Source organism: Anolis sagrei, chromosome 6 (assembly GCF_037176765.1).
Source record: "Anolis sagrei isolate rAnoSag1 chromosome 6, rAnoSag1.mat, whole genome shotgun sequence".
NCBI lineage: Eukaryota > Metazoa > Chordata > Lepidosauria > Squamata > Dactyloidae > Anolis > Anolis sagrei.
Window position 1 is genome coordinate 61,767,879 of NC_090026.1, and position 26,455 is coordinate 61,794,333.

General features: G+C 40.0%; 1 protein-coding gene across 2 annotated transcripts; it reads right to left on the reverse strand.

Moving 5' to 3' along the window:
- Window positions 1-26,079, reverse strand: EXOC3 (exocyst complex component 3). Of its 2 annotated transcripts, none has more exons than XM_067470152.1 (13): window positions 25,976-26,079; window positions 21,150-21,340; window positions 19,520-19,739; window positions 18,679-19,360; window positions 17,052-17,169; window positions 13,438-13,563; window positions 12,704-12,804; window positions 10,110-10,220; window positions 9,373-9,523; window positions 7,500-7,622; window positions 4,328-4,489; window positions 3,960-4,087; window positions 1-597 (listed from the first exon to the last, which is right to left on the reverse strand). In XM_067470152.1, the coding sequence occupies exons 2-13, from the start codon at window positions 21,291-21,293 to the stop codon at window positions 426-428; spliced, it is 2,238 nt and encodes a 745-aa protein (XP_067326253.1). In that variant the 5' UTR covers window positions 21,294-21,340; window positions 25,976-26,079; the 3' UTR covers window positions 1-425. The 2 variants fall into 2 exon arrangements, with proteins under 2 accessions (XP_067326253.1, XP_067326254.1); XM_067470153.1 differs by having other exon boundaries at window positions 25,948-26,047.
- Between the last annotated feature and the right edge of the window lie 376 nt (window positions 26,080-26,455).

Consider the following 26,455-nt stretch of genomic DNA (forward strand, 5'->3'; position numbering starts at 1 on the left):
TCAGTTATTATTTCTTTATTTAGCAATCCTTTAGGCATCTCTCTTCAAATCACATGACAGTCAATTGAATGGGAAAGAACCCCCACTAACTGATGTGCCTCAAAAATGCCACATTACTTTTCATTTTCCCAATTTAGTGGTTAATTTATCATTACCTTTTCTAACACCTATACAATTATATATCAGAATGCATATACAAATCCAAGATAAATAATTGTGAAAATGATGCCAGGACAAAGCACTGTGGTCATCAGAACATTGCATGTTCTTCAAATGACCAACCTGGCTACTCCTAGCTCTTGCTGCAATGAAACAGAAAAACCAAAAGCCCAACAAGAAATTTTCACACGGTCTAAGTGCATAGTTACAAATGTCCCCAAGGTGTTAATTCTACACATACACACAAAGTACACATTTAAATATTACTATTTAAGAAGCTTTGGCACAGTTAGAGACGGAACTGTAATTTCTTTAAAAATTGGCACATAGTTTGGATTTGGCTGGCTTGAACCTTTGTCCAGAGTCTCAATGATGGTTTGCTTCATCTCTCTGCTGGCATCTCCCCGTGTTGTCAACAAAGCTGCAATGTGGTCATCCCTGCCAATAAAAGTACAGCATTAGTACAAAAAAACTGATAATAGAAAAACAGTTGGCAACATACCCTATATACTTATGTATAAGTCTAGATTTTTTATCAAAAAATCAACCCCCCAAAATTGAGCTGACATTCATGAGTCAATGCAAATACTGAACCTTGACTCTTATAAAAAAAGGAACCATACCCTTCTCTGAGTAGAATGGCGAAAGGCAAGAGCTTAGTCAGGAAGCCTAAAAGTAGCACCAACCCTCCCCACTCTCTCCACTATTACACCACTTTTGGACTTTATGAATGCCTGAGCGGACAAATGGTGGCAGTCGCTAGGGGCAACTGAGCTAGCACTGGTGTTCTCCCCTCTCCACAGAATAGTTCTTGATCTATTCACGTCGACAGGCCTTTGATCTTTGATATTGTTGTTTTTAAATTGTTTTAAATTGTGTTAAATTTTAGCCTGTTCTTGTAAGTTGCTCTGAGCCCCAGGGGAGTGACGGCATACAAGTTTGAATAATAAATAAATAAATAAATAAATAAATTCATAATTTTGGGCCCAAAACCTGCCCTCAACATACACGAGGTCAACTTCTACGTGAGTATATTCAGCAAGAGTCGCATTCTGTACAAAATATTTCACTGCCAATTTATTTTATAGACAATCAAAAATAGACTAATGTTTCTGATTGCACTGATTGGAAACAAACAACATAGGGATATATTTACAATACCAACACTGTTATAATAAAACTTTATTTATACCCCGCCACCATCTCCCCAAGGGACTCTGAGCGGCTTGCATGAGGCCAAGCCCAACAACACGCCACAACAAAAAAGCAATAACAATACAAAGCAATAAAAAATAATATAAATCACATATAACAATAACACACAGGATTTAAAAACTTATGGCCATGCCAGATGTAATGATTTAAAATTTAAAAAATAATGCTGGGTATGGCAAGATAGGATATGTCTTGTAGGAGGCTTTTTTTTTTTTTAAAGTGAGGGTTTTAAAAAGTGAGGGGTACAGTCCAACGCAACCCAATGGTTAAAGTGCATTTGTAAGGACATTTTCCTGGGAGTTGTTCCTTTATTCCGGGAAGGCACACTGGAATAGCCACGTTTTCAGGCTCCTCTTAAAGACTGCCAATGTTTGGGCATGCCTGATATCCTTTGGAAGTGAGTTCCAGAGTCGGGAGGCCACCACCGAGTAGGCCCTCTCCCTCGTCCCCACCAATCGCGCCTGCAAGGGAGGCGGGAGCACGAGCAGGGCCTCTCCGGATGATCGAAGAGATCATGTGGGTTCATACACAGAAATGCAGTCACGTAGATAGGCGGGTCCCAAACCGTTCAGGGCTTTGTAGGTAAGAACAAAGCCCTGTTCTTAATTTTATTTTACTGTATATTTCCCCTAAAATTGGGATAACGTATAATTCTATGAAGTCAGTAAGGGAATCTACAGTTACTCTGTATGCCTGCTTAGGTATATCACATTCCTTCTTTTCTATCTCTGTTATCATTTGTTATTTCTGACTTATGGCAACTCCAAGGGGAATCTGCCCCAAGGCTTTCTTTGCAAGCTTTGTTTAGAGGGGGTTTGCCACCATCTTTCTTTGAAGTTGAGATAAAATGATTTCATCTAAAGTCATCTAAAGAGAATTTCCATGGGCAAGCAGGGGATCAATTCACATTCTCTTACAGTTAGAAGTCTACAGTTAAGCCCCTGCACCATGTTGCTTCACATCATGACATCATCTGGTGCTTCAGGACTGGGGTCAGAAAGTGTTCAAATAATAAAGGGTTTTTTTAGTATCATTTCTGTTTGGAAAGTAATGTTTTGGCCATCTATCGGGGGTGTTTGAATACAATTCTCCTGCTTTTTGGCAGGAGGTTGTACTGGATGGCCCACAAGGTCTCTTCCAACTCAATGATCCTATCATTTTACGATTTCAGGTCACTTTGTGTGGGATAAAACCACAATTTTGCCTATTTCAATAGTGTGCTGTAATTAGCACATATTATTTTTTTGTATCTCAAAGGCATGAAATCCTTGATAGTTATTTGTAAATCCAGATGAGTAGTCTAGACAAGGCAAATACTGCCAGGAGATTATGCACCACAGTAGATGATATGTATATATGGGAACCTACAAAGGGCAGGTTTGCATTCACGATCTCCAGATTTTAATTTAATAAAATCTACACTGCATTACAAAATGATGTTAAAATTTTACATTATTTTACTGAAAATAAAGAAGCAGGAAATATACATTAAGACACTGGAAGCTATGTGTTTTCTTTATAAGGTGTGATGCTACCCAAAGACATCTCACATAAGCAAAATCTACTCAAAGAACCTCTTAAAAAGTCTTTAGGTTGTTTATATTATTTTATATTTTCTTATTTTCTATTGTGTTCTTGTGTTATTGTTTTACTGTATCGCTGGGCCTCATGAAGCCATCCCAAGTCCCCTTGGAGAGATAGTGGTGGGGTATAAATAAAGTTTTATTATTATTATTATTATTATTGCTGTTTAACAAGACCATAGTTACACTGACCTGCACAATGTGCACACCGTAACATTCATATACTGTATATACTCAAGTATAAGCCTAGTTTTTCAGACATTTTTTTAGGCTAAAAAAGTTCCCCTCGGCTTATACTCAAGTCAAGGTTATATATTATTTTACTCTGTTATTATTATTATTATTATTATTATTATTATTATTTCATTTATTATTTTATTCTATTTATTATTATTACATTTATAATTTTACTCTATTATTATACATTTATTCTTTTACTGTATAATTGTTATTGCTACATTCATTATTTTACTCTTTTTATTATTATTGTTATTATTATTTGTTATGTTGCTCTCTTTATTATTATTGGAAGGATATGTAAGCACATTTACATTGAAGAAGGTAAATAATCATTTAATCAGAGTTGGACAGTCTTATCTTAAATTACCATTTTTGTAAATATTCAAAAATATATAACCTACTGATTCCTCAATTAATGTAATTTAATTGGTATCTATTTTTATTTTGCAATTTACCCGTAGCAGCTGCATTTCCCACCCTTGGCTTATACTGAAGTCAATCCGTTTTCTCAGTTTTTTTTGTGGTAAAATTAGGCGCCTCGACTTATATTCGGGTCGGCTTATACTCGAGTATATACGGTAAATTGGAACTATACCCTTTCTTTGTTCAGACCTTGGCTTTGACTTTATCTCTTGCACATAATAGATTAAAATGTTGAGGAAAAAATGCTTGCTATAAAACAACCACACAAAATTTTCTCAAGGCTTTGTGATATTCAAATAAAATGTCAACAATTTTAGCTATAATAATGAAAAGTATTACCTGATATCTGGGTGTTTGCTAACTAAAGTTGAGACTTCTAGATAAAGTAGTGAAGGGTCCGTCAACTTGAAAACCTCTGCAATAGCTTCAATGACATCACAAAGTCCTTCCGTGTCCTCCCCAGACCCCTATTAAAAACATCATTGATGAAAGTGTCATCCCTTTCAGATCAAAATTAGCACATTAGGAAGAAAATGGCAAAAAATCATATTCTGTGTTTATTTTTTATTTTGCTTTTTGGGATGCATACTATGAGATACTACTGAATGTGGGACATATTAGACAACACTAACATGGTACGGGAGAAGGAAGTATCAGAATGCCAGTTTATAATTACACGATCATCTTTTCATTTGACATATACTTACAGCAGTAAGCTTCTTAAACAGAAATCTGAACTGTTCGGCTTCCCTATTCATCCTTTCAGCACCTTCTCTTCTTTCTTCTGCATTCTTGAATGTAATGCGTTTTGACATGATAGCCTTGATATACTCCACAACAACCCTACGATGGCACTCAATAGTCATTTTCTGGGGAAAAATTAGAGTGGACATTTTGGAGAAAGTACATTTGCATCTAATATTTGCTGCCGTTCCATTTAATATTTAACAAGAGGCTAAATTCTAAAAATAACTTCCATAGTGTACAAACTATGTTAAGAGGAAATAACTTCTGGTGTAGAGACTTTTATTAGTTTACTAAATATTTTCAGATGACAGCTATGCCACATAATAACATTGAGCAACTGTTAATCTATAACCTGGGCTGATTATTAGTGTGCCTGCTCTACTTCCTCCTATATACTTTGGGAACAGCTGGTAGCATTTACACCTCATAATTGTGGTTTTTCTTATTCCACGGCACTAACAGCAGTGGTTCTCAACCTATGGGTTCTCAGATGTTTTGGCCTTCAACTCCCAGAAATCATAATAGCTGGTAAACTGGCTGGGATTTCTGGGAGTTGTAGGCCAAAACACCTGGGGACCCACAGATTGAGAACCACTGACTTATGGATATGGTATCTGAGAAAGGGAACCTTTCCCCCAAAGAAATAAATATTTCTCCTTTAAGGTTTCTAGCAAAATACAGAAGAGATATTTTATAAAGAGAATACTGCCATGTGCTATGTTAAGCTAAGCTGCCCAGCTCTCCCATTTTAAGGAAAGCAGACACATTGAGATGAATGGAACAGGGACAGCTAGGATACACACTAGTGTGTGCTACACACTAGAACCATAGAATCATAGAGTTGGAAGAGACCTCATGGGCCATCTAGTCCAACCCCCTGCTAAGAAACAGGAATATTGCATTCAAAGCACCCCTGGCCATCTAGCCTCTGTTTAAAAACTTCCAAAGAAGGAGCCTCCACCACACAGAGAGTTCCACTGCTGAATGGCTCTCACAGTCAGGAAGTTCTTCCTCATGTTCAGATGGAATCTCCTCTCTTGTAGTTTGAAGCCATTGTTCCACATCCTAGTTTCCAGGGCAGCAGAAAACAAGCTTGCTCCCCCCTCCCTGTGACTTCCTCTCACATATTTATACATGGCTATCATATCTCCTCTCAGCCTTCTCTTCTTCAGGCTAAACATGCCCAGCTCCTTAAGCCGCTCCTCATAGGGCTTATTCTCCAGACCCTTGATCATTTTAGTCGCCCTCCTCTGGTCACATTTCAGCTTGTCAACATCTCTCTTCAATTGTGGTGCCCGGAATTGGACACAATATTCTAGGTGTGGTCTAACCAAGGCGGAATAGAGGGGTAGCATTAGTTCCCTGGATCTAGACACTAGATCCAGGGAAGTAATCAATCACTTGAAATCAATCACAAAGACATTTTAAATGTGTGATTTTATATTGTTGATGCATTAAAATGGGTTTGTATTTTATTTTAATTTATTTTACTGTGTTCATATGTGTCAAACCCTAGGCCGAATCTGCCCTGCCATGTCACTTTATGTGACAGATGCTGGACTAAAACTTCTGTATTCCTCATCATTAGACATCATGACTAGAGATGATGGGAGCTGTGATAGTGTAACATCTGGAAGGCTGCAGTTGGTTCTGTTTAGTCAGAATAGTGGAGTTTGAATTTAGATACAAGGCTTGTGGATATGACATCTGACTTGAAAATGTCCTTTAACCTTTCCCAACCTCAGAGCCACAAGGGCTGTTGGGTTGCAATTCCCATTATAGCATTTTCAATTAAAATGAACTTTAAAACTATAGTTGATTGAACAGTTTCTCGTTTGATTGCCTGTAGTAGAAAGGACAGATTGAAGAAGGTACATGCAAATATGTGGCTCCTATTATGATTATCCAAACTCGGGAAGCCAATGAATTCGCAATAGCTCCCATTCTAACAAGCTACATAACAATGAAGATCTATAATAATAATAATAATAATAATAATAATAATAATAATAATAATAATAAAATAAATAAATAAACAAACAAACAAACTTTATTTATACTCCGCCACCATCTGTCCAAGGGGACTTGGGACGGCTTACATGGGGCCAAGCCCAGCAATACAGTAAACAATATACAACAGAACACAGCAAAATAAAATAAAATAAAATACAAACCCATTTTAATGCATCAACAATATAAAATCACACATTTAAAACGTCTTTGTGATTGTATTGTCGAAGGCTTTCATGGCTGGAATCACTGGGTTGTTGTAGGTTTTTCCGGGCTATATGGCCATGTTCTAGAAGCATTTTCTCCTGACGTTTCACCTGCATCTATGGCAAGCATCCACATTCCACAGATATATAAACCCATTTTCCTACTTCCAACAGACCTCACTACCTCTGAGGATGCTTGCCATAGATGCAGGTGAAACGTCAAGAGAAAATGCCTCTAAAACATGGCCATATAGCCCGGAAAAATCTACAACAACCCAGTCTTTGTGATTGATTTCAAGTGAAAAAGACACACTTTATGTTAATAATTAGGTAGTTACAAATTTAAAATACCGATGAAGGTGAAGAAAAAAAACTAAGGGAGAATGCTGCTATTTAAAAAGATTTACCTCCATGGTTTCTAGAAAAAGATTCATTTACGCCAGAGGCAAGCATAGTATGATTCACAGGCTACATGTGGCTGTTTGTGGTCCCCTAGACCTCCCTTAAGTACTCATACATACTAAAATACATTTTGGCTCAGCCCAAAATATTTTTGGGTTGCTCCTGTGAGCATCCAGGAGTGATTGTTATTTTCACTGAGTAGACATGCTTTCCTCAAACTACTCTGAAATCTGACCCCATCGAAATCACATGTGATTGCCTAATCAGGTTTTCATTTTGTGCATTTATGGGTCTGTATAGCTGTAGCAAACACCAAAGGGAAAATCTGGCCCTGAGGCCCACCAATGTTGCCCACCCCTAGTATGAGATCATATTGTTCCAAAGTTGTTGTTTTTAGTTGTTATATTTAGCAATTATAAAGATAAGAGGACAACAAAAGGTCTTTAAAGCAAGATTTCATCTCATTAGACTACAGTGCTTAAGTATTTTAAGTCAGACTTTGCAAATACAGTACCTTTTTATAAGGCTTCTTTATTCTTGCAAAATCATTGAAATAATCCTCCACTGTTACACAGATTGTATCCACAGCATTGGATCCTGCAAGCCATTTCCTTGTCATCAGTTCACTGAGATGAGGCTAAAAGAGAAAGAGCGCACATACACATGGAATAGTTTTGAATATACAGGCAGTATCTGAATTACAAACATCCAACTTACAAACGACTCATAGTTAAGAACGGGGGTGAGAAAACATGAAGTGAGAGAAATCTATCTCTTGGAAGGGAAATTCACCCCTGAAAGTATTATCATTGGGAACAGGCGTCTCCACTGAAGCTTTACCACTAATCCACCGGAGCCTCCGGTGGTGCATTGAGTTAAACCCCTGTGCCAGCAGGACTGAAGACCGACAGGTCGCAGATTCGAATCCAAGGAGAGGCGGATGAGCTCCCTCTATCAGCTCTAGCTCCTCATGCGGGGACATGAGAGAAGCCTCCCACAAGGATGATTAAAAACATCAAATCATCCAGGCATCCCCTGGGCAACGTCCTTGCAGACGGCCAATTCTCTCACACCAGAAGCGACTTGCAGTTTCTCAAGTCACTCCTGACACGACAAAAAAACAAACAAAAAACAAACAAAAACTTGTTTCCACTGCTTGTATTAGGATCTTTAATATTATATAACATACTACTGAGAAACCGATTTCATAAAATCATAAAATTAAAAGGGATCCCAAGGGTCATTTAGTCCAACCCCTGCCAGTGAAGAATTCTGTCAGTGTAGGATTTCACTCCTGAATCTTTGTTTTGACAATTCAAGATGTTCAAACGTTATGCCATTTAGAATGACATTCATAGGTGGAATAAAGTGGTAGAATTGAGTTGTAAGAATAAAATATGCCAATTATTCTTAATTGTTTTATAGTTCAATTTACTACACCATCCTACAGACCCCACAATAGAAACCCAAGACAGTTTACTGCTATTACGAAAATGCACACTGATATCGGTTAGATAGCTATAAATATAAATCTAAGATAAAGGCATTTGCATCTGTTTACTAGTATGGATAAATAGTTACTCTTTCTACCTATTAGACACAGTGAAGACATCTGCCCTTGCGCCTTGCTACTCTGCTGCTGAGTATGCATGCCCAGTGTGGAACACATCTCACCACGCTAAAACAGTGGATGTGGCTCTTAATGAGACATGCCACATTATCACGGGGTGTCTGCACCCTACACCACTGGAGAAATTACACTGTTTAGCCGGTATTGCACCACCTGACATCCGCTGGGAAGTAGCAACCTATAGTGAAAGGACCAAGGCAGTGACATCTCCAGCTCATCCCCTGTTTGGGTATCAGCCAGCACGTCAATGACTTAAATCAAGAAATAGTTTTCTAAGATCTACAGAGACACTCGCTGGAACACCCCAGCAAGCGAGAGTCCAGAAGTGGCAGGCTCAAACCCAGAACCTCAACCAATGGCTGATACCAAATGAGAGACTCCCCCCTGGGCACATAGAGGACTGGGCGACTTGGAAGGCACTAAACAGACTGCGCTCTGGCACCACGAGATGCAGAGCCAACCTTAAGAAATGGAGCTACAAAGTGGAATCCACGACATGCGAGTGTGGAGAAAAGCAAACTACAGACCACCTGCTGCAATGCAACCTGAGCCCTGCCACATGCACAACGGAGGACCTTCTTGCAGCAACACCAGAGGCACTCCAAGTGGCCAGCTACTGGTCAAAGAACATTTAATCAACTACCAAGATTGTTTGTTTGTTTGTTAAAAATGCAATAAAACTGTGTGGTTTGCTCCTGACACAATAAATAAAATAAATAAATTTTGGAAAGGGGTTTTGAAAGAAAGAAAATGTAACCTCCAAATCCATGAAGACTTCTTCAAGCAAGCTGGTACATCCTTCTTTGGCAACATCATCTAGAACTGCATCAATGCATGCATGACTGCTTGCCATGATTTCTTCCATCATAGGAGTCAAGTATTTCTTTTTCAAACTGATGATTGATTCCCTTCAACGAACAAGAAAACATCCTTCAGCATCTCAGCAAGTGCACAAGGTGTAGACAATTTGCAGCAGTAAAATCTGAAGTATAAGTACTGCAGCAATCCTTATAATTTTTTAACCACAATTAGAAGAGGCATCCAAAATGCACATTGCAATGTTGACACATAACAACACAGTGTACACATGTATCACTTTGCTTGTTTCCAGTGCTTATAGAAATGGAAGACTCTGTCTTCTCAATTGCTTCTTATAATGCATACTCTTCAGTTATATAAGAAAATTTTAACTGAGGATTGTGAGGATCAAATGGAAAACATTACACTTGAAAAAGAAGTAAGCCCTAACTCCACAACACATTTTTTCATCTGCATCTCCTTGTATAGTGTGTGATTGGACAAAGAAATATAGCATGACGCCTGCTTCATCACAACTTTACACACAGATACTGAATTAATTGTTGAATTAAGTCATTATTGTCCTCCAATTGTTCCATTCAACATTAACTTTTTAAATATAAATCCAAGTATAAGTTTATGCACTTACAGTATATATTCATTTACACTACATGAAAGTCTGATTGCAAAACTTACTTAAATGTTTGACAATTGTTGATGATGGCAACCATGTACTGAACATAGCATGGATGATACTGACGATTTCTAAGATGTTCTTCTTTATATGAATGTGCTTCTTCTTTGTACCTGTATAAATTAAGGGGAATTATCATTATCAAAGTTTGGAAGGACAAATACTTTTCATTTATCATTCAAAAGGAAGATCTTCCTTCTCCTTTCCTTTGCATTTATATTTTAAAGAATCTAGTAAAAAAAGGGGGGGGGGGTCAGTTGAAGTTCCAATATGTATTAAGTGTTGCTAACATATATTGATACTATGCAATCAACAAATTTGCATTGCTGCATAATCCAATAATCTGGTCACCAATGTCTTAACAGCACATGCTATGTTTAGAGTAGGAAAATCACTCAGAGACAAGCAAAAAACTCTCTAATTCACCTTCACAAAATCATCAGAGGCTGTCTTGGAATTCTCTATTTATGCATTTGCAATAATAATAATAATAATAATAATAATAATAATAATAATAATAATCTTTATTTATACACTACCACCATCTCCCCAACAGGGACTCGGGTCGGCTTACATGAGGGTAAGCCCAACAGTACATTACAATAAAATAAAATCAGCACACAAAACAAGCAACACAAAGTAAATAAAACATTGGAATACAATAAACAATATAAAATAAAACAATAAGAAATCATTCACAATCACAATGACAGTGAGCAGGCCATGTGTACAAGATAAAATGCTAAAAATTCATGGTGAGATAAGAGTGGAGCAGATTATTTGTGAGGGAGAAACTCATATAAAAACAGGGTCGAAGAAACAGGGCTTCAGGCAGGAGGAGAGAAATGTACTATAAGGACAAACATTGGGGGGGAGCAACTAAAGGGGATGTATGGTTAGTCTCTAACTACGCAAAGCCAAGAGAGAAAGAAATAAGAGTGAGCAGCTGGGGTGTATAACATAGGAACTTTCCCAAACCATCTATTAAGAAAATAGAGCAAATATCCAAATAGTGTGTTTTGACACACTAGTGTGGCGCCCGTAGCTCACAGGAGTGCCACATTAAAAATCCCCCCCCCCCCCCGAAAAAGGCTGTCCAGAAGACACTTGAACTAAATCCTTGGAGAAGGAAGAGGAGTAGTAGGAGGCAGCAGAAGCAACCGGTAGTAGCCATTCAGGTGACCCCAACCCTGAGGCCCTGCCATCTGGTAGTAGCCATTCAGATGACCCCAAACCTGAGGCCCTGCCGCCATCCTTCTCCTCGTCCTCCTCGACTGTTTGCCTTGCCCGAGGGCATCAGTCCAAACACTGGCCCCAGCCACAGTGGGGGAAGAAGGAGGAGGAAGGAGAAGAAAACGTAGTGAATTGGGGTCAAGTCGGGACACAAAATGAGAAGGGACATCTAAAGGCCATTCAGTCCAACCTCCTTCTGCCAGGCAGGAAAACACAATTGAAACACTCCCAAAAGACAGCCATCCAGCCTCAGTTCAAAAAGTTACAGAAAAGGAGACTTCATTGGACTCTGAAGCAGCCTATTGTTTACTAGAGTTGGAAGAGACTGGCAAGAAGACACAAAGCCCTCCCAACAGAAAGCCATTCAGCCTCAGTACAAAAACCTCCAGAGAAGGAGAGTCTACTGGAAGCGATCCCCAAGGGGCACCTAGTCCACCCTCCTTCAGCCAGGAAGGACGACACAATCAAAGCAGAAGAAGAACTTTATTTTTCTACCCTGCCTCCATCTCCCCAAAGGGACTCGGGGCAGCTTCCATGGAGCCAAGCCCAGGAAACATATAATTAAAAGCAGAGTAATAACAAAATACAATTTAAAAGATTAAAACAAACATAACAATAATAGACAAGCATCAAGCAACAAAAGAACTAAGGGGGGGGGGGGGGAGAGGCCAAAATACAGGCTGATTAAAGAGTAATTGGTTCAACAAGGTGGATGAAAATGTGTAACAGCATAGGAAATATCATTAGAAGAGAGCAATCTAACAAGATCAGAAATAATTCAGTTTGACTTACAAAATCTGAATAGTAATATAATATAGGAAATTCAGGTTGAATGATAATTAGGTTGCGATAGCATCCAGCCTCTAATAAAAACCTCCAGAGAGGTTTTATCACAAAAGCAGTTGAGTGCTGGTGCTGTTCAAGTGTAGGCACTTTTATAATTTGCATTATTTATTGATTGAGTTGCAGTAATTACCACTAAAATGGCTAATATATATATATAGAGAGAGAGAGAGCATGAAATTCTGATAAAGGGGTTGTTTATGCTCTAGTTTGATAATAAAACTGAATTACCGTGTCACAAAAGGATGCATGCCTGTCACCAACATGAAAAGTTTGGAATACAATAAGCTCTTTACTTATTTCTGAGTGGTTGAAGTGCATAGAAAGGCAAAAACTCGGGTACTACTTTTCTATTCACATTGAGAGGCAGTGGCCCATGTCTGACCTTTAGGGAAGTGAACAGCTAAAGTGAACAGCAACATGTAAGAGATTGTAGATGTTTGGTAACATATCTGGAAAGAAAACATTCCTCAAACTAACATGAGAAACATAGAGTGAGGAAGTAAAATATAATTTTTACCTGCTGAGGAAGGAACTCATTTGTTGAAGACACAAATGCAATACTTTCATTTTTAAATCTTCACTTATCTGAGTAGCCACTTGAAGATTCTGTTCAAACATCTGAAAATAAACAATTAACAAATATTTTTATTTATTTACTTTATTTGTATACCGCTGTTTCTCAGCCCTTAGGCGACTCAACGTGGTTAACAACAGCAGCAGCAAAAATTCAATGCTAGCATCATGCGAACCATTTAAAAGCAATTAACACAATAATACACTAAGTTATTACACATCAGTAAACAGAAGTCAATACTGCAGTCAATAAACATCCCCTTCTACAAGTTGTTACATTCACTTTCTGATGTCACTTGAACATAATGGCTTGGACTAACATGTATGTTGCTATGGTGGGAACTGCTGAACTTTGCTGGAAGGGCAAATCCACAACAAAGTGCAATAATAGCTATTCTGGTGCTACTAGGATTATGCTGGTGTGCTAGATCCCACATCTTACCAGAACAAAGGGCCAAAATAGAGAATTTGGGAACATTTCAACAGCAGAGATCTATGTATGTTAATTGAAAAATATGTATCACAGTGTTAGAATGGTGGCCAAAGAAACCCATAACAATATATTTTTAAATCAACCAATTCAGTCCATAGAACGGATACATTCCAGAAAGGTATATTCATCCATTATTTCACTGATTTCTAAACTATTCCCATCCAATTGTTAATTAACTGCCATACCTGAAATACAATAGCAGGAAGGGTAGTTTGATAGTATCCATCTTGATCTGCCTCTGGCTCATTTTCTTTTAGCCAGTCTTTTTTATCTGTCTCCAATGCTTTTCGTAGCCAGCCAATGATGTTGGACTACATAAAAATGAAGTTTTTTAAAAAGGCAAAATTAGCTCAGTTCTTTTTTTTTAAAAAAAAAAAAGTTTATACTTTGAAATTGCATTCTTTACTAAGGGTACTGGAACTCAACCACATCTTGCACAAGTTTGTAGTCCTCATCAAGGAAATAAAGAGGCCATAGAGTTAGCTGGCACAGAAAGACTTTTCCTCATTGTCCTCTGTATCTGCCTTTCTCTCCTCCTCTTTCTGTTTGTTAGACTGATGCTTCTTAGGGATAGGCTTCTTTTTATTCAAAGTTCCTGGCCACATAGCAAGCATTTTGTTTTTCTCATGTGATAACAGAGAGAGTCTGTCACTAACATGTCTCCAGAGAGATTAGTTAGATAGCTAGGCCCTAATCTATATATATAAAAATGCTCTGTGCATAATGAGTACCCTAAAGAACCAATTAACGAAATCACACCACTTTTGGCAACAAAATGTCTCACAATGCAAGGAGTGACCATCACTCAAAAAATTATGATTTTGTCATCTGGGAGTTGTAATTGCTGGGATTTATAGTTCACCTATAATTAAAGAGCATTCTGGACTCCACCAATGATGGAATCGAACCAAACTTGGCACACAGGACTCCCCTGACCAACAAAAAATACTAGAAGGGTTTGGTGGGCATTGACCTTCAGTTTTGGAGTTGTGGTTCACCTACATCTAGAGAGCATCAAACAATGATGGATCTGGACCAAACTTGGCACAAATACTCAATATGCCCAAATATAAACACAGATGGAGTTTGGCGGAAACAGACCTTGACATTTGGGAGTTGTAGTTACTGGGATTTATAGTTCACCTACAATCAAGGAGCATTCTGAAGCCCACCAATGACAGAATTGGGGCGAACTTCCCACACAGAACCCTCATGACCAACAGAAAATACTGTGTTTTCTGGTGGTCTTTGGAAACCCTTCTGACACCTCCTCGCAACACCCCCAGGGGTCCCAAACCTCAGTATGAGAAATGCTGCCTTAAGACCATCCAATCCAACTCCCTTCACCAGAGCAAGAAAAAATAATCAAAGCCCTCCTGAAAAAGGGCCATCCAGCCATTCACACACATATATGTTTATGACAGATGCAGTATCAAAGATTTGAAAGGGACCCCTAAAGAAGGACAATTATATGTTGTATGTTCCAGAGTAGGCAAACCAGACATCAACACTGGCAAAGAAACAGCAAGAAATAATCTTGATCCACAAGCAGAAAGACATTATATATATTAGAAACCAACACTTTCTCATTACTTTATTTTCCAGATCACCAGACTGGGCCACAGCAACGCGTGGCTGGGGACCGCTAGTTTTCCTATATAAAAATGTAGTTCTTTCAATAAAATCTTTTGAAACTTGTAAAGCTTGGCTCTACCTCTGTAATTGCTTGAGCTTATTTGCGCAACTGTTAAGCTCAAAAAGCTTTGATCTGCTAAAACTGCTGCTGTAGTTGTCATTGCTAATTTGCATTTTAAATGCTTTTTCCTTTTTGAAATTACCCAACAAAGGGTGTTTCCAGAGAGGGAAGATATATAAATGGACTGAGTCAGTAAGGAAAGAGAAGTCTCATAGGGTATGGAGTCATTCACAGAGGAAAGAAGCCCTATCAGTGCCAGGAATGTGAGAAAAGTCTCAGGTACAAATCAATTCTGATTTGCACTGCCAGTCGATCAGGAGTGCTTGACACCACCCTCCCTGCCTCTGATATAGAAGAAGGAAGGGAAAACACTGAACATAGAAATGACAACTCGAGATGCTTTCATATGATGAGATAGAGAGGAGTTTGACCTTTACTTTTGGCTGACAAAACTGCTGCAGCCGTTCATCCTTATTCTCTTTTTATGACAGGGAAGTGCAGAATCGTACATGTGCACACTTGTTCATGGGCACACATCGACAGCACCAAACAGTCATTAACTATCTTTTTAAAAAAGCAGTTCCTCATGGGCTAAAGTAGGGGAAACATAAAGTAGTTTTTCTACTTCTTGTCCTGGGGCGCCAGAGTCCCTAAACTACTCTTCCGAGGCAATATTTTTATATGCAATCAACCTGCATTGTGCATGGAAATTTAAAAGTACCTGAAAAGCAATGTCTTCTCACATATTTTCCCGTTGCTTTAACTGCTTTTTGCCTTGCCACAGAAATATTAGCTGGGGGGGTGGGGGTGGGGTGGGGGGATGAAATAGCTAAACTAAGTGGATGATACCGCTCCCAGGAGGAACGATCCACAGAGGTGGGACAGTAACATTAAAAACCATTTTAAACATATATTTTCAGAAAGAAAAGGAATGACACAGGGCTAGTCTATATATATAAAAATGCTCTGTGTACCTTAAAAACAAAAGAACCAATGAATGAAATCACACCAAATTTGGCAACAAAACGTCTCACAACACAAGGAGTGACCATCACTCAAAAATTATGATTTTGTCATTTGGGAGTTGTAGTTGATGGGAATTATAGTTCAGCTACAATTAAAGAGCATTCTGAACTCTATCAACGATGGAATTGAACCAAACTTGGCACACAGAACTCCCATGACCAACAAAAAATACTGGAAGTGTTTGGTGGGCATTGACTTTGAGTTTGGGAGTTGTAGTTCACCTACATCCAGAGAGCACTGTGGACTCAAATAATGATGGATCTGGACCAAACTTGGCATGAATATTCCATGTGTCCAAATATGAATACAGATGGGGTTTGGGGGAAATAGACCTTGACATTTGGGAGTTGTAGTTACTGGGATTTATAGTTCACCTACAATCAAAGAGCATTCCGAACCACACCAATGAGAGAATTGGGCCAAACTTCCCACAGACAACTCCCATGACCAACAGAAATGCTGCCTTAAGGCTATCCAGTCCAACTCCCTTCACCAGGGCAAGAAAACATAATCAAAGCCCTCCTGACAAAGAGCCATCCAAAGCCATAGATATAGATAGATCTATATGATTCACACACAGAGAGAGATATAGTATCCTAGATTTGAAAGGGACCCCTAAAGAAGGACAATTATATGTTGCATGTTCCAGAGTAGGCAAACTACATCAACAATGACAAAGAAACAAGAAGAAATACTGTTTCCCCACAAGCATAAAAATTACATATATTAGAAACCAACCCTTTCTCATTACTTTATTTTCGAGATCACCAGACTGGGCCACAGCAACGCATGGCAGGGGATGGCTAGTGATTCTATAATTCTTGAGGAGAGCATGGGATGTCAACTACTTCAGTTTAACTTTTAAAATAAACATTTTACAAATATTCCAAAAAGCTTTAGAGTCACAGCTATCCATTACCATAGAAGGTTTACAAAGTTTGCAGTGGCCTGCACAATGGGGTACTTTTTGAACAACTCAGTTACAACATGCAAAATAAAATCTGATCTGGGTAGAGGAAAAAGACTCAGCATTCAATTCCTGTTTGAATGAGTAAACAAATTATTGTTGCAACTTACTGTAAGAGTTGACATGTATGTGCTAAGGAGTTCATCCACCACTTCTTGGGAAAGTAGAGGTTGTAGGGTATTCACATCTACTTCTGGTGCAAGTTCTGGATTTCCCATCATTTCTACACTGTGTTGAAGAGAGAACAGAAAGATAGCAAGTGAAGAAAAACTCATATGTAGTTATTTGTGTGTGGGATCACACTTTTTCCCAACATTTCTCTTGAAGTCTAAAATGTGTGACTGACTATGCTTTGCTTCCCCTTTCGGTGGTATAACAAACTCCAGGAGAACATGGTCATTCACACCTAATGATCCTACCACTTTCACCACATTTACCAAGTCATCACTGTTGATTAGGATCAGATACAAAATACCTGATCCCCTTGTTGCCTTCACTCTTTGGACAATAAAATCATCTGCAAGACAATTGAAGAATCTGTAAGACACCTGGTTCCTTCAACTTTTCCTCATGTGTTTTATTCTCCATACCTCTTTTCATCCTTGTTGCCAATCTCTGAACCTGCTCCAATTTGTTTACATATAAATATACAATCCACAGTTAAATACTATATTCTAATCTGCATTATTTTAAATCAGTTTAAGAGGGCTATTGACAGGTGGGAACTTGTCCAGAGGAGGGGAACTAAAATTATCAAAGGTCTGGAAAACATGCTTTACGAGGAACGGCTTAAAAAGCAGCATATGTTTAGCCTGTAAAAGAGAAGGTAAAGAGATTTGATAACCATGTCTTGGTTTGAAAGGATGTCATAAGGAAGAAGGAGCGTTTAAAAATGTGCTGTCAACCACTAGAGAAATGTATGTGTTGTAAATTACTTTCCTTCTATCCTCTTTATCCCAAGTTATTTTCACTGTTCTAGAGCTCTTGTGATATTGTAGTGAAAAAGAATATGAACATAAAAACCAAGGGCTTGCAGAGGCCAGATGTAGAGGGGGAAAAAAACAAGCCCTATCTGGAGTGGCTTAGGAAGCTGAGTATATTAAGCTTGAAGAAAAGAAAGCTGAGAGTCATGATATCCATGTTTAAATATTTGAAGGGATGCCATAAGAAAGAGCAGGCTGTTTTCTGTTGACCTAGAGACTAGAACTCAGAGAAATTAGTTCAAATTATGGGAAAAGAAATTGAACATGAATATTTGGAAGCACCTCCTGACCATAAGAGCTGTTCAACAGTGGAACTCACTGCCTCAGAGTGTGGTGGAAGCTCCTCCTTTGAAGGTTTTTAAACAGAGGTTTACTGAATAATATGTATCTGCTTTAAAACAACCAATGTATAACAAATGTAATGAACCATGATTAAAATAATAAAAAATATTTTTTAAATACACAGAGGCTGCATGGCCATCTGTCAGGAGTGCTTTATGCTTTTCCTGCATGGCAGGGGGTTAAACTGGATGGTCCTTGTGGTCTCTTCCAACTCTGATTCTATTCTATGACCCCAAAACCTCTGCTTCTACAGATCAGTTATTCACCTACAGAATCTGTTATTATTGGCCATGCTGATGTAAGCTTCTGGGAGCCGAAGTATAATACAGCTGGAAGATCAAAGGTCGAGACCCCTGGGTTTTAAAACATGAATTCCTTCCTTAATAATGATTTACCATTAAAATAATGTTACCTTTTATAAGTATTTAAAACCCACGTCAGAAGACTAACAATTTCATTTGCTTCCAGATCTTCAGAGGCCAGGTCCTGCATCCGTACAGACAATGCCTGATGGTACATGTTGAGTAACTTCTTGAAAATGTCATAATGTGGTGGGAAACACTGATCCAGAAGATTCTTCGCCACCAGCAGATCATCAAGGACATATTTGCGAACTATTTCCAGATGCCGTACAAGCCACATTTTTTCAGATTCTCGGTTGTCTGCTTGAGTGCCTTCAATCCTAGTTGTAACAGTTCGATCCAACACAATAAACATCTTCTCCTTCCACTTTTTAGGTCTTCCAGGGGGAATGAACCCAGTTTGCTTCTTCCTATCAAGCATGCGCCTATCTATTTTCTCTTCCCTCTCAATTATTCTAATCACGGAAACCAGCAAGGTTGGATCCCGCCGAACTGTGACCAGAGCTCTCTGAATGACTATCCAGAGCTGCTTGGCTAGCTCCTCAGAAAGCTTCTGCATATCTCCAAAATAATTGTCAATTAGATTCATATCATGTGTGTTCTTGCTGTCCATACGGTATTGTTCATACATCAGATCATCTCGAGAGCACTCTAAGTCCATCAGCTTCCGATGGGCTTGTAGAAAGTGTCCCTGTTCAATCAGGTCTTGGGTTTCCTGAACTATCTCTGGTACTGAGGGAAAAAAACAAAGAAAAGCAGCATTATATCATACCTCTAGCTAGTTACAAAATATCCAACTGAATGTAATGTAGTAACAGCGCACAATTTCACCATATAATATTAATACATTGTTATTCCCTCAAATAAAGGACATATATTGGAAACTGATACCTGAAAAAATATTTTTTAAGTTTTCTACAGCAGCTGCCAGTTGACTATGTTGAACTACAGCATCCTTGACATCCTTGAGATTTTCAATAGTGTTGATACTTTGCCGCCAGTCTTGATTGACATCTACCAAAGAACGCTGAATATCTTTTACATCATTCAGTGCATTGTGCAATTGGCTTAAGCCAGTTCGAACGCCATCTAACTGTGACTGGATTGCTGCCTGAAAAAGATAAACTTACGAATAAGCTCACTCTATATGGGCAAAAAACATAACATAGAATTTTAAAAATATTTAATTAAATTATTGTTGCTTGAAAAAAGAGACACCACAACAAATAGACTGGGGCCAGAAAGTGTGAAAAACGGCCTCCTTTGTACAAACCTGCTCAGAACTAGAAATTCCTTGTCCCACCATTCCATCCCAAGAAACTGGGAGTACATCCACACTGTAGAATTAAAGCAATTTGACACTGCTTTAACTGCCTTTGCTCAATACCACAGAATCTTGAGATTTATAGTTTACTGAGACACTGACACTTTTGGACAGAGAAGGCTTAAGAATTTATAAAACTGCAACTCACATCATTCCATAGTATTAAACCATGGCAGTTAAAGTGGGATCAAATTGCTTTAATTCTACAGTGTAAATGCACCTAGGTTTCTGAGCACAAAACAGTGCACAGAACCCTATCCTGTTATGGATTCTCTCCGCATTCTTGTTGCAATTCCACTGAGCAGCCAAAACTATACTATTCCAGTTTGTGTTGGATTTCTAAAATAGTTTAGGTTTAATTTTGTAAACAAAATTACACGAATTGCAAATTATTTTGGGCTTTTGGTGGATATAAAAGGAATGTATAAATAAATATGTCAATGGAATAGTGATCATAGTAATATTAATAGTAATATACTTTTAGGTTGTTTCTATATTTCAAAATAAAGAGCATTTCTGTAAAGGTAAAATGTAAAACTAAAATATATATGTATATATATGCCATATGTGTATTTTGATTTCAATAGACTAATGTTTGCAACTGAGTTAAAATGTAATCTTCTTTCCCAAAGTGTACCATGAAATGTAGGAATTAGGCATATCAGGAATGACAGAGGAACAATAAAAAAGATAAAGATAGTGATGATGGCCCATGGGCTAAGGGGACACACTAACAAGACAAAATTCACAGTTGGGCAATACATTTATTAGGACTTATGAAGCAAAGAACAAAAGCAGTAAAATAAAAATTAATCTTGAAATAATTTTCGTATTTACATAAACCAAGTATGAACAAAATCCTAGTGCCAATATCAAGAATGTTACTAGGATATATTTCCTGTCTGGTTTATGTCCACAATTATCTTCAAAATGCTTTTTCGATTTTTTGCTTACTGCATTTGATTAATTCCCTACTGTCAGTCTTCCATCTCAAAGACAGTGGTAAATCTGAACGAATGACAGCATAGGATAACATGCCATTTCTATACTGCTTAATTATTGTGCCCGTTCAGGTGCCTAACATCTATTGTTTCCTGGCAATTTAGAACTAGAATTACGATACAAAGGCCTTAAAATGTGTTCAACTAAAAAGGTTCATTTATTACTGAATACAGGCTTGGCATTAAGATTTAATACCTTCAGTCTGGCTTCCACTGACGCCTTCTTACGTGCTTCTCTCCGGCGATATTGTTCCACTTTATCCAGTTGATCTGGTCGCTGAAGCATTCCAGCCACCCTCTGCACAGCAGTTGCAACCGCCTCTCTACCCGTCTCCTCCATCTTAGAATAGGGTCTTAGAGTGTAGATATATACATATTTAAGGAACACTGCAAGAAGGGAATAATAAAATATTTAGACTATATTTAGACTATCATTTTCCTGTAGAAATCACTTAAACTGAATAGATGCAACAGAGCCATTCGGTTAGTAACAAAGATAATTTAGGCACAAAATAGAGCATAGGATGAGGATGAATATGCCGAGGATCAATCCTGACAAGACAGAGGTCCTCCTGGTTGATCGTAAGCCGGATCGGGATATAGGGTGACAACCTGTGCTGGATGGGGTTGCACTCCCCCTAAAGTCACAGGTCCGCAGCTTGGGTGTCCTCCTGGACTCATCCCTAACGCTTGAAGCCTAGGCGTCGGTGGTGGCTGGGAGGGTCTTTGCACAATTAAGACTTGTGCGCCAGCTGCGACCATACCTCATGAAGTCAGATCTGGCCAGGGTGGTCCATTCCTTAGTCACCTCCAGATTGGATTACTGTAATGCACTCTACGTGGGGCTGCCCTTGAAGACGGCCCGGAAATTTCAATTGATACAACGGGCGGCAGTCAGGTTACTAACTGGAGCAACTTACAGGGAGCGGTCAACCCCCCTGTTTAAGGAGCTCCATTGGCTGCCGTTCATTTTCTGATCCGAATTCAAGGTGCAGGTTCTTACCTACAAAGCCCTGAACGGTTTGGGATCCACCTACCTGCATGACTTCATTTCTGTGTACGAACCCATGCGATCTCTTCGATCATCTGGAGAGGCCCTGCTCTTGCTCCTGCCCCCTTCACAGGTGCGATTGGTGGGGACGAGGGAGAGGGCTTTCTCTGTGGTGGCCCCCAACTCTGGAACTCACTTCCTAAGGATATCAGGCATGCCCCCACATTGACAGTCTTTAGGAAGAGCCTGAAAACGTGGCTGTTCCAGTGTGCCTTCGCTGAACAAGGAAATAATCCCCAGCAAAATGTCCTCAGAAGCACTTTAACTACTCGTTGGGTTGTTCTCCCTTCATTTCTTTTAAAACCCTCCTATCAGATACATCCTTCCTCTGTTCATGCCCAGCATATAGTTTTTAAATTTTAAATTATTACATTTGGCCCGGCCATAAGTTTTTAAATCCTTATGTGTTACTGTTTACATGTGAGTTATATTAATTGTATTGTTTTTGCTTATTGTTTTTGTTTTATTGATGTGTTGTCGGGCTTGGCCTCATGTAAGCCGCTCCGAGTCCCCTTGGGGAGATGGTGGTGGGGTATAAATAAAGTTTTATTATTATAGTTTTATTATAAGCATTGATAATTACATAATAAGGTTAGTGACAAAGAAGCAAGACAGATTATAACTGAATAAAGACACCAATAAATACCAGATGCCTTAGGCTATATTTCTGAGAAGGAAACTGGCAAAACAAAATCCCATGAAATTCACCAAAAGTTAATAAGTAACTTGAAAATATCCACACAAACATTAATGTCCTCAGATTGACAGGTTCACCATACATACTGACAGAAAGCATGCTTTGATTGGAGATGAGTGATGAGCATAATCAGCTTCACTAGACTATGACTTCCTGATTTATTGATTCTGGAGGCTCTCTGTAACTCCTGTGTAGGCAATGTGCCCCATGGAAACAGCCAGCAAGGACTCCTGCGTTTCAGCCCGTTTATATGTATTGAGAAGATGCAGAACTTGAACTACGTTTATTATTATTATTATTATTAAACTTTATTTGTACCCCGCTAGCATCTCCCGAAGGATTCGATGCGGCTTACACAGGCCAAGGCCTCAACACACAACATAACAATACAATCTAAGCAAATCAAACAATTAAAAACAGAAAAGCAAAGTAAACCACAGGCACAATACACTAAAACATAATAAAACTGGGCCGGGCCAGAAGGTGGGTACAAAGATTAAAAGTGCTGATGTGACAGGAGGTGTATAAAGGGCTTCTAGGGCAAGTGCGATGTGTGATGTGCAGCAATCATTGGTTCTGATAAAGTGCTTATGGGACTTGGTAGTGGAGATTTCCTAATCTGGGAAGGCGCATCGGAAAAGCCAGGTCTTCAAGTTCTTTCTGAAGACAGCCAATGTAGGGGCCTGTCTAAGGTCTTTGGGGAGGGTGTTCCAGAGTTGGGGGGGCCACCACGGAAAAGGCCCTGTCCCGCGTCCCCACCAAGCGCGCTTGCGACGCCGGTGGGATCACGAGCAGGGCCTCTCCAGATGATCCAAGTGAACGTGTGGGTTCGTAAATGGAAATGCGGTCACGCAGGTAGGCTGGTCCCAAACCGTTCAGGGCTTTATTGGAAGCTTTGTCTGGGTTGGGGTGTTATTGAGAAACTGGACCCCAAATTATCAACAATATTAATTATATGAATTGCGAGCCATGACTCCATTGAGACATGCAGCAGGAGCACACACTATAGTAACCCATTCATGAATTATCTTTGGACTATTGTCTAAGTCAGTCTTATTATTAAATTATTTATGAAACTGATCACATCAAACTCATTACCTCTGACAAGACAAAAACAGGTTCCCAAATCGCTCCTCTCTTGCCCCGCCTACACTGCCATACAATCCAGATTATCAAATCCGATAATCCACATTCTCTGCTTTGAATTGGATTGTTTGAGTCTACATTGCCATATAATCCAGTTCAAAACATATAATCTGGATTTAATGGGGCAGTGTAGATGGGGCCTCCGCTTCCTCTATTTATTTCCTCTGGCCTCTTCTTTTGGGATCTATAGAAAGGCAAGGTCGCCGTTCACCTCCTGTTGCTATATATAACCCCGCTGCTGAATTATAGCACTTCAACATCGCCACAACTGTGAAGACATCTGCCCTTGCGCTGTGTTATTCTGCTGCTGAGTATGCATGCCCAGTGTGGAACACATCTCACCACACTAAAACAGTGGATGTGGCTCTTAATGAGACATGCTGCATTATCACGGGGTGTCTGCGCCCTACACCACTGGGGAAATTACACTGCTTAGCAGGTATTGCATCACCTGACATCCGCCGGGAAGTAGCAGCCAATAGTGAAAGGAGCAAGGCAGAGACCTCTCCAGCTCTTCCCCTGTTTGGGTATCAGCCAGCACGTCAACGACTTAAATCTAGACATAGTTTTCTAAGATCTACAGAGACACTCGCTGGAACACCTCAGCAAGTGAGAGTCCAAAAGTGGCAGGCTCAAACCCAGAACCTCAACCAATGGATGATACCAAATGAGAGACTCCCCCCTGGGCACACAAAAAACTGGGCGACTTGGAAGGTGCTGAACAGACTGTGCTCTGGCACCAAAAGATGCAGAGCCAACCTTCAGAAATGGGGCTACAAAGTGGAATCCTCGACATGCGAGTGTGGAGAAGAGCAAACTACAGACCACCTGCTGCAATGCAACCTGAGCCCTGCCACATGCACAATGGAGGACCTTCTTGCAGCAACACCAGAAGCACTCCAAGTGGCCAGATACTGGTCAAAGGACATTTAATCAACTACCAAACTCACAAATTTTGTATTTTGTCTGTTTGTTTGCTTTGTTCTGTTAGAAATGTAATATAATTAGACTGGTTTTATTTATTTATTGTGTCATCAGCAACCATACCATTGTATTACATTTCTAACAGAACAAAACAAACACACAGATTTTGCAAATTTGGTAGTTAGTTAAATGTCCTTTGACATTCCGCCCTGTAGCCCCATTTCTTAAGATTGGCTCTGCATCTCGTGGTGCCGGAGCACAGTCTGTTCAGCACCTACCAAGTCGCCCAGTCTTCTGTGTGCCCAGGGGGGAGTCTCTCATTTGGTATCACCCATGGATTGAGGTGCTGAGTTTGGGCCTGCCACTTTTGGACTCTCGCTTGCTGAGGTGTTCCAGCGAGTGTCTCTGTAGATCTAAGAAAACTATGTCTTGATTTAAGTCGTTGACGTGCTGGCTGATAGCCAAACAGGGGATGAGCTGGAGATGTCTCTACCTTGGTCCTGACACGACAAATAAATAAATTTGACTGATTGTCATGACACGACAAATAAATACTGCCACAACTGACTCAAGGCTACAAGATCCTGGCACAGAGTTCTCTCACAGAGGCTCACAATGCCTCACAAAACTACAACTCCCAGAATCCCATGAGCCGGAAGTAAGGCCGCCCCTCCCTTCCAGTGACACAGCGCCGCCAATGCAGGAGCCTCTGGAGCGGGAGCCCTTTTATTCAGGAGGCTTCATGATGCAGGGATCCTATTTCCGAGCAGGAAAGTGAGCCCACGGCAAGCCTCGGGTGCGACGCTCCCACGCATCTCTTTCACCTGGGATATTCTAAACCCCCTCAGGGCCCTCCTCGACGTGAAGCAGAGCCAGCCCTGGTGAACAACTGGGTGGGGCGACATTTCGGAGGAAGGAACTCGCACAACAGCCCTTCCCCCACCCCCCACCCTGCGGGCTCCTTGCCTGAGGCCCACGAGAAGAGGGCCTCTCTCAGGCCTTAAGGAAACAGTTTTGCCTCAACGTGCTGAAGAGCGGGCAGCTTGGCTTTGGGGGTAAAAACAAACAAACCCCTCAGGCGTGAGGAAAAAGCACGGGGCCCTCAATATCATTTCTAGCAGCCCCTCCCTTCCCCCTGTTTCTCTGTTTATTTGTTTAGAGAAGCACGCGACTCACCCCGCTGACTTCCCTGGACCCGTCTCACCTGAGGGAGCGATACCGCCCCCGGAAGCCTCTGACAGACAGCTTCGCAACGCGCCTGCGCCGCACGGCCTGGGACCACAACAATGCAGGACCCGAGACTTAGTGCGCATGCGCTCGTCCAGCCAGCTGGGCCAGTTCAAGAGCAAACGGCGCATGCGCCAATCATAGCAAGCTCTGGTTGGCCCTTCGGAAGTTGGGTTCTCTGTCAAAAAGGAACGAACCCTCGTGCATCTTTCTAACCTGGGGGTCGGGACCCCTGAGGGGGTCGTCAGAGCGGTCGCCAAAGACCATCAGAAAACACTACGTGGGAGTTACTCTCCACCTGGGGATGACAACCAGACACAGTGAAGACATCTGCCCTTGCGCTATGCTATTCTGCTGCTGAGTACGCATGCCCAGTGTGGAACACATCTCACCACACTAAAACAGTGGATGTGGCTCTGAATGAGACGTGCCTCATTATCACAGGGTGTCTGCACCC